At 43.6% G+C, this 13787-nt stretch overlaps 1 protein-coding gene across 2 annotated transcripts in view; it reads left to right on the top strand.

Annotated features, from left to right (window-relative positions):
* Nucleotides 1-13787, top strand: part of LOC138639649 (NACHT, LRR and PYD domains-containing protein 3-like) — a 515752-nt gene that overhangs the window by 46909 nt on the left and 455056 nt on the right. For both annotated transcript variants that reach the window (XM_069728773.1, XM_069728772.1), the window contains exon 5: nucleotides 11825-11890. In XM_069728773.1, the coding sequence (XP_069584874.1) occupies nucleotides 11825-11890 (66 nt within the window). The remainder of the gene's footprint in view (nucleotides 1-11824; nucleotides 11891-13787) is intronic.

Below are 13787 nucleotides of genomic sequence, written 5' to 3'. Positions count from 1 at the left end.
TGGTCTCTCCATTTTTCTGCAATTCTGGGTTCCATCCTCGTTTCTCTTCAGGACAGGTTGAGTCTTCGGACTGTCCTGGTGTGGATTATGTGGTGGACAGGTTGCAGCAGATCTGGACTCAGGTAGTGGACAATTTGACCTTGTCCCAGGAGAAGGCTCAGCTTTTCGCTAATCGCAGACGCCGTGTGGGACCCCGACTTCGTGTTGGGGATCTGGTTTGGTTATCTTCTCGTCATATACCTATGAAGGTTTCCTCTCCTAAATTTAAACCTCGTTTTATTGGTCCGTATAGGATTTCTGAGATTCTCAATCCGGTGTCTTTTCGTCTGACCCTCCCAGACTCCTTTTCCATACATAATGTATTCCATAGGTCGTTGTTGAGGAGATACGTGGCACCTATGGTTCCATCTGTGGAGCCTCCTGCCCCTGTTTTGGTGGAGGGGGAATTGGAGTATATTGTGGAGAAGATTTTGGATTCTCGTGTCTCTAGACGGAAACTCCAGTATCTGGTCAAATGGAAGGGTTATGCTCAGGAAGATAATTCCTGGGTTTTTGCCTCTGATGTCCATGCCCCAGATCTTGTTCGTGCCTTTCATGTGGCTCATCCTGGTCGGCCTGGGGGTTCTGGTGAGGGTTCGGTGACCCCTCCTCAAGGGGGGGGTACTGTTGTGAATTCTGTGGCTGAGTTCACTTCTGTGGTCACAAGTGGTATTGCAGTCTCTGGGCTTCCTCCCTCAGGTGTTTTGGTGAGCTCGTTGGCTGCCTTGCTATTTAGCTCCACCTGAGTCTGTCTTCCTTGCTCCTTGTCAATGTTCCAGTGTTGGATCTGAGCTACTGCATCTTTCCTTGGGCCTGCTGCTCTGCTAGATAAGTGCTTCTAGTTTGTTTTCTGTTTTTTCTGTCCAGCTTGTTATTATCTTTTGCTGGAAGCTCTGAGAAGCAAAGGGGTGCACCGCCGTGCTGTTAGTTCGGCACGGTGGGTCTTTTTGCCCCTTTGCGTGGTTTTTGTTTTAGGGTTTTTGGTAGACTGCATAGTTCTCTTTGCTATCCTCGCTCTGTCTAGAATATCGGGCCTCACTTTGCTGAATCTATTTCATTCCTACGTTTGTCTTTTCATCTTGCTAACAGTCATTATATGTGGGGCCTGCCTATTCCTTTGGGGTATTTCTCTGAGGTAAGTCAGGCTTGTATTTCTATCTTCAGGCTAGTCAGCTCCTCAGGCAGTGCCGAGTTGCATAGGTAGTGATAGGCGCAATCCACTGCTGCTTCCAGTTGTGTGAGGATAGTTCAGGTACTGCAGTCTACAGAGATTCCACGTCTCAGAGCTCGTCCTATTGTTTTGGGTTATTGCCAGATCTCTGTATGTGCGCTGATTACTGCACGCTGTGTTGCCTGATTGCCAGCCATAACAGTACATACCACGTGCCTCCTGGTTCATTCCGCAGATAGTGTCAGTCCGTGACACACTACCCTTATCTCAGTAGCTTGTTTCTACCTCATGCGCACTATTTTGCAGCCCATACTGGCAGTACATTCCGCGTGGCTCCTGCTCCATCCAGCAGTTAGTGTCACTTGTGACACACCATTGTATCTCTGCGGCTTGTGCCTACCCCCGCGACCTATATGTCTTCAGGCTTCTTATTGATGCAATCTATCTTTGCTACTCGGGGCTTCTCTAAGCATACTAGTATATTAGCACACTGATGAAGGTCCAGTAACGACCGAAACGTTTGTGAATACTGTATGTAAATAAAACCCCCACTTTGCATCACAACACTTTTGGAGTGTGCTAGTCCCTTGCATTTTGCCACACAAAACTCATCTCACAAAAGTCGCTACATGCATGTCGCCACACGCAACTCAACACACCTTGACACATGAAACTCGCCCTAAAACACACACAAGTCTGGTATTATCCTTCAAAAATAAAAATCTGATTAATAAGCAGACAAACTACAAGAGCAACAAATGTACACTATAGGAAATACGGTAGCTGTCAGTCACATGACCTGTCTATTATGTGTATGTATGAGCTAACATATACTGCCAGGGGGAGGGCTTCCTGTTGGCTGGGGATTTATCAGGCTGCCAATAGCAACCAATCACAGCTCAGCTTCTATTTTGCTACAGTTAATTATTCGGAGCTCTGATTGGTTAATATAGGCAACAAAGGACATTCTCAGTATAACAAAGCTTGTGTGAGGTAATAGCATGTCAGTTAGGGTGTGTTGATGGAAAGGCTGATGTCAGTCACATTACCTCCATGTGAGAGGATATAGAAACTGCCAGTTACAGACTATTTTTACCACAATAATGCCTCATAAGAAAAGGAATTCCATGGCACAAATGTCAGCTGATGAGAAAAGAAAAGCGAATTACGGGCCAATGAAAAATGTGAACACAGAGAAACAAGGCTGACACAAATGAGAACAGCAGCTGCTTCTTCAAGAGCCAATGAACTTTCTGAGCAGAGGGAAGCGAGGCTTGCAGACAAGAGAACAAGAGCTGCTTCCTCAAGGGCCAATGAACTTTCTGAGGAGAGGAAAGTGAGGCTTGCAGACGTGAAAACAAGAGCTGCTTCCTCAAGGGCCAATGAACTTTCTGAGCAGAGGGAAGCGAGGCTTGCAGACATGAAAACAAGAGCTGCTTCCTCAAGAGCCAGTGAACTTTCTGAGGAGAGGGAAGTGAGGCTTGCCGACATGAAAACAAGAGCTGCTTCCTCAAGGGCCAATGAACTTTTTGAGTAGAGGGAAGGGAGGCTTGCAGATAAGAGAAGAAGAGCTGCTTCCTCAAGGGCCAATGAGTCATCTCAGCAGAGAGAAGGCTGACTTGTCACTAAGAGAAATGCTATTTCTTCCACCAGGGCACAGGAATTGGTTGGAGTTTTGAAACATGCTGCCTTTTGTTACCAGTCAGACATAAACTATCAGGATAATCCTAAAGTTCAGATAGGAAAAAGGGATGTAGTCTGTGTTAGGGCTGGCAGAACGCACCAAGTAAATATATATGTTAAATAGGTGAGTTCGCAACCCGGGGTCCACCGTGCAGGAGAGAAACCTGCTGCTAGCAAATGGCGGCGCTATATGGCGGTATAAGCGAACTCTGTTACTTCACAGAATCGCAAAGATATGAAAACGCTGTGCCCTGTTAAGCTCACAGAGGATGACAGCTACCTAACTGAGCAAAAGCACAGAGTGGTCATGCAGTCAGACTAGCACACGAACAACTCCTCTCCGGTGGAGCCAGAATTCTAGTGGCTATACGCCAGCCTTGAATCCATACACACAAAACACCTCACCGGTACCGGTGCCGGTGCCGGTATTCTAGGGGCTTATTTCAGCCAACCCTGACCACATGCATACATGACCACAAGATAGCAAAGCTCATAACATAGGTTGATACTAGCAACGGCCATGCGAACCTTTCATAGCTGCAGCAGACAAGGACCTTCCTAGTGGTCCAGTAGGAGCTACTACAAGACCTGAGCGTGTGACCCCCGACCTCCAATGAGGTCCTCCCGTGGGCATGCTCAGTGTGTGCAAAGCAGGACTTAGTCCTAGAAAAGCCTGCTCGCTGCTGACCAATGCTGGCTACAAAAGCAGAGCCTGGAAAAACAGCAGTAACGCTTTGCACAGCATCAGGCTGAGCGAGACGCTGGGACCGACGTCTCCGCTGAGAAGGCTCCACTACGGCTGATGTAGAATGGGAGACAGCAGCAGACATAGTTCGAGATTACCCCTGTGCAGCAGCGGGAACTCGAATACCTAACAGTCTGCATGTACTGCAGTGCCCTGAAATGGAAAGATGAACCGCCAGGTTTATGCTGTGCAAATTGCAAGATAAACCTTCCACCTCTCCTGTCACCACCAGATACCCTAAAGTCTCTCATGAGAGGTACCAGTACAATATCAAAGCATTTCTTGGACAACATCAGGAAGTACAACTCCTGCTACCAAAAGACATCATTTGGTGTAACAAAAGAAATGTTTACAACAGGATTTATGCCGACATTTAAAGTTCAAGAACAGGTTTACCACTCAATTGGCTCACTGCTCCCATTACAAGGAGAAGAACCTCAATTTCTTCAACTCTTCTTCATGGGAAATGCAGAAGCAGAGGCTCAGCAGAGATGCTCTTTAATTCCTAACACTCGCCTTGATATTGTCACTATTTTGCAGCAGTTCCTTCACTCCAACAATCCATATGTTCAGCTTTTCAAGACTGCACTTGAATGCATGCCTAATGACGATTACAAGGTTGTAATTCGAGCTGACAAAACACCACAAGGTGAACATCAGCGATGTTTCAATGCTCCCACATTTGATGATGTAGCAATCTTGATTGTAGGTAATGATTTTCAAAGCCATGACATTGTGCTTCAGAAAAGGAATAATAGTTTGCAACGAGTAGCAGAAACTCACAGGTCCTATGATGGTCTGCAATATCCAATCATCTTTTGGCAGGGACAGGATGGCTATCAGTTTGGAATACCTCAGACAGATCCTACAACAGGCAACCCTTCAGGAAAAAAAGTGTCTGCCATGGACTTCTATGCATATAGGATCATGACAAGATTTGCAGAGGAAAATCACATCTTGAAATGCAAACACCTCTTCCACCAATTTATTGTTGACATGTATGCAAAGATTGAGAGTGAACGTCTTTTATATATCAGACTAATTCAAAAGAAGCTCAGGGCAGAGGAATATATTCACCTTAGAGATGCTGTTACAAATGATGCTGATCCAAAAGAGTTGGGGAAAATGGTTATTCTTCCACCAACTGTCACTGGAAGCCCACGACACAAGCATGAATACACACAGGATGCAATGACTTATGTGAGAAAGTATGGCCGTCCAGATCTTTTCATCACCTTTACTTGCAATCCTGCCTGGGAGGAAATTGGAGGGCACCTGTTGCCGGGCCAAAAAACAGTGAATCGCCATGATCCTATTGCTCGAGATTTGAAACAGAAATTTTCAAAAATGACTAATCTTGTGACAAAATCACATATTTATGGTGAGACGCAGTGCTGGATGTATTCAGTTGAATGGCAAAAAAGAGGCCTTCCTCACGCCCACATCTTGATCTGGCTGAAGCAAAAAATACAGCCTACCGAAATTGACAATATCATCAGTGCCGAATTGCCAGACCTTCAGATTGAACAATTGCTGTTTGACACCATCACAAAAAACATGATCCATGGTCCGTGTGGGAGTCTCAACAAAAATTCTCCCTGTATGATTGATGGTAGGTGTTCAAAGCATTAACCACGATCCCAGGTCCAAGAAACCCAAACAGGACAAGATGGATATCCAGTCTACCGAAGAAGAAAGCCAGGGGATGCTGGTTTCACAGCAAAGCTCAAAATGCGTGTTGGATCATCACTCCAAGAGATTGAAATTGACAACAGGTGGGTAGTGCCTTACAACCCTTTGCTCTCAAAAATGTTCCAGGCCCACATAAATGTCGAATCTTGCCACTATGTGAAATCAATAAAATATATCTGCAAATATGTCTACTAAAGAAGTGATCAAGCAGTTTTTGAACTCCAGAAAAATGGACCTATTATTGACGAAGTGGAGGCATTCCAGATGGGCAGGTACATAAGCAGCAATGAAGCTGTTTGGAGAATACTAGGATTCTCCATTCATGAGTGCTATCCACCAGTTGTGCATCTGAGTGGGCACTTGGAAAATGGACAGAGAATTTACTTTAACCCAGCAAACTTGCAGCAGCAGCTCCTAACACCACCTAAGACCACCCTCTTGGCATTTTTTGAGCTGTGTCAACAAGACCCTTTTGCAAAAACAATTCTCTACTGTGATTCACCAAAGTACTACACTTGGAATGCCTCCAGAAAAACACTGGCATGGAGGAAACGGGGGCTTGATACTAAAGGCTATCCAGAGGTGAAAGCAACTGATACTCTTGGTCGCGTCTACACTGTTCATCCATCAAATGCAGAGTGCTTCTACCTGCGCATGTTACTTCATGTTGTCAAAGGCCCTACATCATTTCTGACCTAAAGACCTTCGGAGGCCATGTGTGTGAAACATTCAGGGAAGCCTGCCAAAGAAAAGGACTTCTGGAAAATGATGGACACTGGGACATGACCCTCAGTGAAGCAGCAGCCACACAAATACCAAAGCGACTAAGACACTTCTGCTATTATTCTAACAACCTGTAGCATTTCAAATCTTCTTGAGATTTGGACAAATTACAAAACTGATCTCACTGAGGCCATCATGCAGATTAGAAGGGAAACTCATCAACTTCACTGAGGAAATGTTCAATTAAACTTTAATGTTCCTTGAAGATCAGTGCATAGCAATGTCAGGAAAAGCCTTACAGTTGCTTGCTTTGCCTGCTCCAATAAAAAATCCCGAAGGCATCCAGATGTGTAGGGAGATTTTCATAGAAACAAACTACAATATTGATGAACTGACAGCATTTGTGTCTCAGAACGAGCCAATATTGGTACCAGATCAAAGGACGCCTATAACTACATTTTAAGTTTCAGTGAAACCAACAAAGGTGGGATTGTCTTCCTTGATGCTCCAGGTGGAACAGGAAAGACATTTGTAATCAACTTGCTCCTGGCAAAATTTTGACAACAAAAAAAGATTGCACTTGCAGTGGCATCTTCTGGAATTGCAGCTACGCTTTTAAAAGGTGGCAGGATAGCACATTCAACATTCAAACTACCACTTAACCTGTCTCATAGTGACAGCCCCGTGTGTAATATTGCCAAGGGATCAGGACTGGCCAAATTGCTTCAAAAATGCAGTGCCACCATTTGGGATGAATGCACCATGTCACACAAAAGGGCTCTGGAAGCAGTGGACAGACTGCTGCAAGATCTGCGTAGCACCAAATATATAATGGGAGTAGTTTTTGTTTTGGCAGCTGACTTCCGCCAAACACTACCTGCTATTCCAAGATCAATCCCTGCAGACGAACTAAATGCCTGTCTCAAAGCATCGTACCTTTGGAGAAAAGTAAAGAAAATGTCACTGAACACAAACATGAGGGTCTACATGACAGGCGATGTTTCTGCTGGACTGTTTTCGAGCCAGCTGTTGACTATTGGAGATGGCAAGGCACCAGTAAACTCAACCACTGGACAGATCACCTTCCCAAGCAACTTTTGTTGCATTGTGACTTCCATTGAGGAGTTGAAAGCAAAGGTTTTTCCAAACATTCAACTCCACTTCAAAAATTCTGTCTGACTGTGTGAAAGGGCTATTCTAGCTCCCAAAAATGACAGCGTCAACAAGATCAATCTTCAAATTCTAAATCTCCTTCCAGGTGTGTGCACAACCTACAAGTCAGTGGATACAGTAATAGACCCTGCTCAAGCATTATTTTATCCAACTGAGTTCCTCAATTCCTTGGAGCCACAAGGACTTCCTCCTCACAACCTCTTTCTAAAACCTGGAGCACCTTTTCTGCTATTGAGAAATTTGGATCCACCAAAGCTGTGTAATGGAACAAGACTCTTGATTAACCCCTTTACCCCCAAGGGTGGTTTACACGTTATGGACCGGGCCAATTGTTACAATTCTGACCACTGTCCTTTTATGAGGTTATAACTTTGGAACGCTTCAACGGATCCTGGTGATTCTGACGTTGTTTTCTCGTGACATATTGTACTTCATGGTAGTGGTAAAATTTCTTTGATATTACCTGCGTTTATTTGTGAAAAAACAGAAATTTGGCGAAACTTTTGAAAATTTCGCAATTTTTATGCAATTAAATCACAAAGATATGTCACACAAAATACTTAATAAGTAACATTTACCACATGTCTACTTTACATCAGCACAACTTTGGAAATTTTTTTTTTTTTGTTAGGGAGTTATAAGGGTTAAAAGTTGACCAGCAATTTCTCATTTTTCCAACACCATTTTATTTTAGGGACCACACCTCATTTGAAGTCATTTTGAGGGGTCTATATGATAGAAAATACCCAAGTGTGACACCATTGTAAAAACTGCACCCCTCAAGGTGCTCAAAACCACATTCAAGAAGTTTATTAACCCTTCAGGTGTTTCACAGGAATTTTTGGAATGTTTAAAGAAAAATTAACATTTAACTTTTTTTCACAAAAAATTTACTTCAGCTCCAATTTGTTTTATTTTACCAAGGGTAACAGGAGAAAATAGACCCGAAATGTTGTTGTACAATTTGTCCTGAGTACGCTGATACCCCATATGTGGAGGTAAACCACTGTTTGGGCGCATGACAGAGCTCGGAAGCGAAGGAGCGCCATTTGACTTTTCAATGCAAAATTGACTGGAATTGAGATGGGACGCCATGTTGCATTTGGAGAGCCACTGATGTGCCTAAACATTGAAATCCCCCACAAGTGACACCATTTTGGAAAGTAGACCCCCTAAGGAACTTATCTAGAGGTGTGGTGAGCACTTTGACCCACAAAGTGCTTCACAGAAGTTTATAATGCAGAACCGTAAAAATAAAAAATCATATTTTTTCACAAAAATTATCTTTTCGCCGCAATTTTTTATTTTCCCAAGGGTAACAGGAGAAATTGGACCCAAAAAATTGTTGTCCAATTTGTCGTGAGTGCGCTGATACCCCATATGTGGGGGGGAACCACCGTTTGGGCGCATGGGAGGGCTCGGAAGGGAAGGAGCGCCATTTGGAATGCAGCCTTAGATGGAATGTTCTGCAGGCGTCACATTGCGTTTGCAGAGCCCCTAATGTACCTAAACAGTAGAAAACCCCCACAAGTGACCCCATATTGGAAACTAGACCCCCCAAGGAACTTATCTAGATGTGTTGTGAGAACTTTGAGCCCCCAAGTGATTCACTACAGTTTATAACGCAGAGCCGTGAAAAAAAAAAAATGTCCCAGTTTTGTATTTTCCCGAGAGTAACAGGAGAAATTGGACCCCAAAAGTTGTTGTCCAAATTGTCCTGAGTGCGCTGATACCCCACATGTGGGGAGGAACCACCGTTTGGGCGCATGGGAGGGCTCGGAAGGGAAGGAGCGCCATTTGGAATGCAGACTTAGATGGAATGGTCTGCAGGCGTCACATTGCAGAGCCCCTAATGTACCTAAAAAGTAGAAACCCCCCACAAGTGACCCCATATTGGAAACTAGACCCACCAAGGAACTTATCTAGATGTGTTGTGAGAACTTTGAGCCCCCAAGTGTTTCACTACAGTTTATAAGGCACAGCCGTGAAAATAAAAAATCTTTTTTTTCCCACAAAAATTATTTTTTAGCCCCCAGTTTTCTATTTTTCCAAGGGTAACAGGAGAAATTGGACCCCAAAAGTTGTTGTCCAATTTGTCCTGAGTATGCTGATACCCCATATGTTGGGGTAAACTCCTGTTTGGGCACACGGGAGAGCTCGGAAGGGAAGGAGCACTGTTTTACTTTTTCAACGCAGAATTGGCTGGAATTGAGATCGGACGCCATGTCGCATTTGGAGAGCCCCTGATGTGCCTAAACAGTGGAAACCCCCCAATTATATCTGAAACCCTAATCCAAACACACCCCTAACCCTAATCCCAACGGTAACCCTAACCACATTTCTAACCCAGACACACCCCTAACCCTAATCCCAACCCTATTCCCAACCATAAATGTAATCCAAACCCTAACCCTAGCTTTAGCCCCAACCCTAACTATAGTCTTAACCCTAGCCCTAACACTAACCCTAGCCCTAACCCTAACCCTAGCCCTAACCCTAGCCCTAACCCTAACCCTAATGGGAAAATGGAAATAAATACATTTTTTTAATTTTTCCCTAACTATGGGGGTGATGAAGGGGGGCTTGATTTACTTTTATAGCGGGTTTTTTAGCGGATTTTTATGATTGGCAGCCGTCACACACTGAAAGACGCTTTTTGTTGCAAAAAATATTTTTTGCGTTACCACATTTTGAGAGCTATAATTTTTCCATATTTGAGTCCACAGAGTCATGTGAGGTCTTGTTTTTTGCGGGACGAGTGGACGTTTTTATTGGTAACATTTTCAGGCCCGTGACATTTTTTGATCACTTTTTATTCCGATTTTTGTGAGGCAGAATGACCAAAAACCAGCTATTCATGAATTTCTTTTGGGGGAGGCGTTTATACCGTTCCGCGTTTGGTAAAATTGATAAAGCAGTTTTATTCTTCGGGTCAGTACGTTTACAGCGATACCTCATTTATATCATTTTTTTATGTTTTGGCGCTTTTATACGATAAAAACTATTTTATAGAATAAATAATTATTTTTGCATCGCTTTATTCTGAAGACTATAACTTTTTTATTTTTTTGCTCATGATGCTGTATGGCGGTTCGATTTTTGCGGGACAAGATGACGTTTTCAGCGGTACCATGGTTATTTATATCTGTCTTTTTGATCGCGTGTTATTCCACTTTTTGTTCGGCAATATGATAATAAAGCGTTGTTTTTTGCCTCGTTTTTTTTTCTTACAGTGTTCACTGAAGGGGTTAACTAGTGGGACAGTTTTATAGGTTGGGTCGTTACGGATGCGGCGATACTAAATATGTGTACTTTTATTGTTTTTTTTTTTATTTAGATAAAGAAATGTATTTATGGGATTAATATATATATTTTTTTCTTTATTTAGGGATTTATTTATTTTTTACACATGTGGAAATTTTTTTTTAACTTTTTTACTTTGTCCCAAAGGGGGACATCACAGATCGCTGATCTGACAGATTGCACAGATCACCGATCTGTCTGAGAGCACTGCAGGCTTACCAAGCGCCTGCTCTGAGCAGGCACTTTGTAAGCAACCTCCCTCCCTGCAGGACCCAGATGCCGCGGCCATCTTGGATCCAGGCCTGCTACAGGGAGGGAGGTAAGGAGACCCTCGCAGCAATGCGATCACATCGCGTTGCTGTGGGGGTCTCAGGGAAGCCCGCAGGGAGCCCCCTCTCTGCGTGATGCTTCCCTGCACCGCCGGCACACCGAAATCATGTTTGATCGTGGTGTGCCGGAGGTTAATGTGCTGGGGGCTGTCCGTGACCGCTCCTGGCACATAGCGCTGGATGTCAGCTGCGATAGGCAGCTGACACCCGGCCGCGATCGGCCGCGCTCCCCCCGTGAGCGCGGCCGATCGCCCTGGACGTACTATTCCGTCCTTGGGAATTAGGGCCCACCCCACATGGACGGAATAGTACGTCCAATGACAGAAAGGGGTTAAGAAACTGTTTCCACATGTAATTGAGGCAACCATTTTGACAGGATGTGCCACAGGAGAAGATATTTTCATTCCACCAATTCCTCTCATTCCATCTGATTTGCCTTTTGATTTTAAATGCCTCCAGTTTCCTGTTCGACTGGCATTTGCTATGTCCATCAATAAGGCTTAGGAACAGTCCTTGAAAGTAGTTGGAATCGATTTACAATCTCCATGCTTGTCTCATGGTCAACTTTATGTGGCCTGTTCAAGAGTTGGAACAGCCAAAAATCTGTTCGTCTTTGCACCTGAAGGAAAAACTAAGAATGTCGTTTATCAAAAGGCTCTCGAAAAATAAGTAGAAGATTACTTCATATTACTTGGCCAATTTAGTTAAATCTGTGTGGAATATCTCTGGTGTTGAAATATATGTTGTTAATTGCTTCTATTAGCTTAGTTTTGCCTTTTAATAATTAAATTTCTATCTAGTTGTTTTGTGGTTTTTGTGTGCAGAATAAATTTTTGTTAACACATTCTATTTTGCTAACAGCAGTTATTAACTCGGGCGAAGCCAGGTAGTACAGCTAGTAATCTCATATATGTTATGTTTGTACATCCAGTGTCACAAATTGTTTAAAACTGTCATTTTTTTTAGGTGACTCTCTAATGGAGGAAATCCTACTGGATAAACACGGACACCAACTTACCATATTAATGAAAGGTAAAAATTCTTTTAGTTTTCATTACACTAAACCAGAGGTGTAACTTGAAGAAAAGAAGGTACTCCAGCGTAGGAAAATATAAAACTTCGTCTTTAATGGAGAAAATTAATAAAAGCAGGCACAATATGGATAACATGTAGGTCCCAGAGAGCTACCAACCGACGCGTTTCAACACTCCGGTCTTCCCCATCCCCTTTTTTGATACAGAGGTGTAGTTTTGGGTTCAGCTCAGGGGACAGAACATCCGAGTAGATCCCTAACCAGGTAACCAATTACAAATAGGGTGACACACCCCAATTGTGGGTATAGAGGAACATCAGGAGATAACCAGGTTGTAACTGAAAATAAATCTCTACAAAAAGACTAACACCAATATTACCACCATATGAACAGTGTCCACATTTTGCCCCTAGAAAGTAATAATACCCCATGTGCAATACTCTGAGTGCCCCTATAACAATAATGCTTCTTTAGGGTCCACTTAACATTTCATAATGTCCGTTGAGTTGCCAATGTACAGTTCTTCTATACACAGTATGGTGGCCCCACAGCTACCCTAAATACAGTATGATTGACCCATAGCTCAGCTATACACAGTATGATGGGCTTACAGCTCCCCTATACTTATTATATGGGTCCACAGCTCCACAATACATAGTATGATACCCCCACAGCCCCCATACAAAGTATGATGTCCCCACTGCTGTCCCAAAACACAGTATAATGACTCCCTCAGAAGCCCTCAAACTGTATGATGGCCACCACAGTAGAACCCACACTGTATAATGGCCCTCTTACTGTATAATGGCCTCTACAGTAGTCCCCACAATTTATAATGGTCTCCGGATTAGCTCACACACTGTTTAATGACCTGTGCATTAGTTTCCACACTGTATATTTGCCGCCATGGTAGGGCACAAACTCTATAATGGCCCCCACACCATAAAATAGCCCCTAAACATTATGAGAACACCCCACAGATTATGTTTACTTTTGGAGCACCATTGATTCCGTGGTGCTACACATGAGATGGGGTTGCATACAAAATACAAATACAAATTACAGTGAACAAACTAACAATGACAGACTGGTACAGATGGAAGAGGTCCCTTACAGTCTGCTGGATCATGGGGAAGTATACAGTAGGTTGGGGGCTTGCAGCAGCTTAGATGGTGGTGAGGTGGCAGCAGGGTTATCGCAGGCTTTATTGAGGCGACAGTAGGGTCTGTGCAGGCTGTAAGCTTGCTTGGAGAGAAGTGTTTCCTAATTGCATGTTGGGCCACAGAACTCCAGAGTATAAGGGTATGTGCACACGTCAGGATTTCTTGCAGAAATTTTCCTGCCAGAAATCCGCGTGCGTTTTTTTGCGTTTTTCATGCGTTTTTTATGCGTTTTTGGTGCGTTTTTTGTGCGTTTTTTCCCCAAATGCATAGAATAGTGGGAAAAACGCAGAAAATCTGCAAAATTAATGAACATATATCAGTTGTTTTATTCCTCTCCTATTGTCTGTGTTAGGGAGAAGGATGGTACATTGAGACTAAACCGAAAGTCTGTACCTGATCGACACCTGATACCAAAGATCCAGGATATGCTGGATAGCCTATCAGGAAGTACCTGGTTCTCTGTCCTCGATCAGGGTTTGTCGAGGAGTCCAGTAGACCTTTAACAGCATTCAACGCACCATGGGGATTATATGAGTGGGTCCGCATACCGTTGAGCATAGAGACATGTTTAGAAGCATTGAGGGACGACATCTGCCAGCTGTACTTGGATGACAATGTGGTACACAGCAAAACCTCCCGGGAGCATGTAGAACATGTGAGGACCATACTTTAGTGGTATTAACAACATGGAGTTAAGTAGACCACAAAGGAGTGTAAACTTTTCAAAAGGCAA

This window comes from Ranitomeya imitator, chromosome 1 (assembly GCF_032444005.1).
Source record: "Ranitomeya imitator isolate aRanImi1 chromosome 1, aRanImi1.pri, whole genome shotgun sequence".
Classification (NCBI taxonomy): domain Eukaryota; kingdom Metazoa; phylum Chordata; class Amphibia; order Anura; family Dendrobatidae; genus Ranitomeya; species Ranitomeya imitator.
The sequence above is the reverse complement of the archived record's forward strand: the minus strand, read 5'-3'. Positions and strand labels throughout refer to the sequence as shown.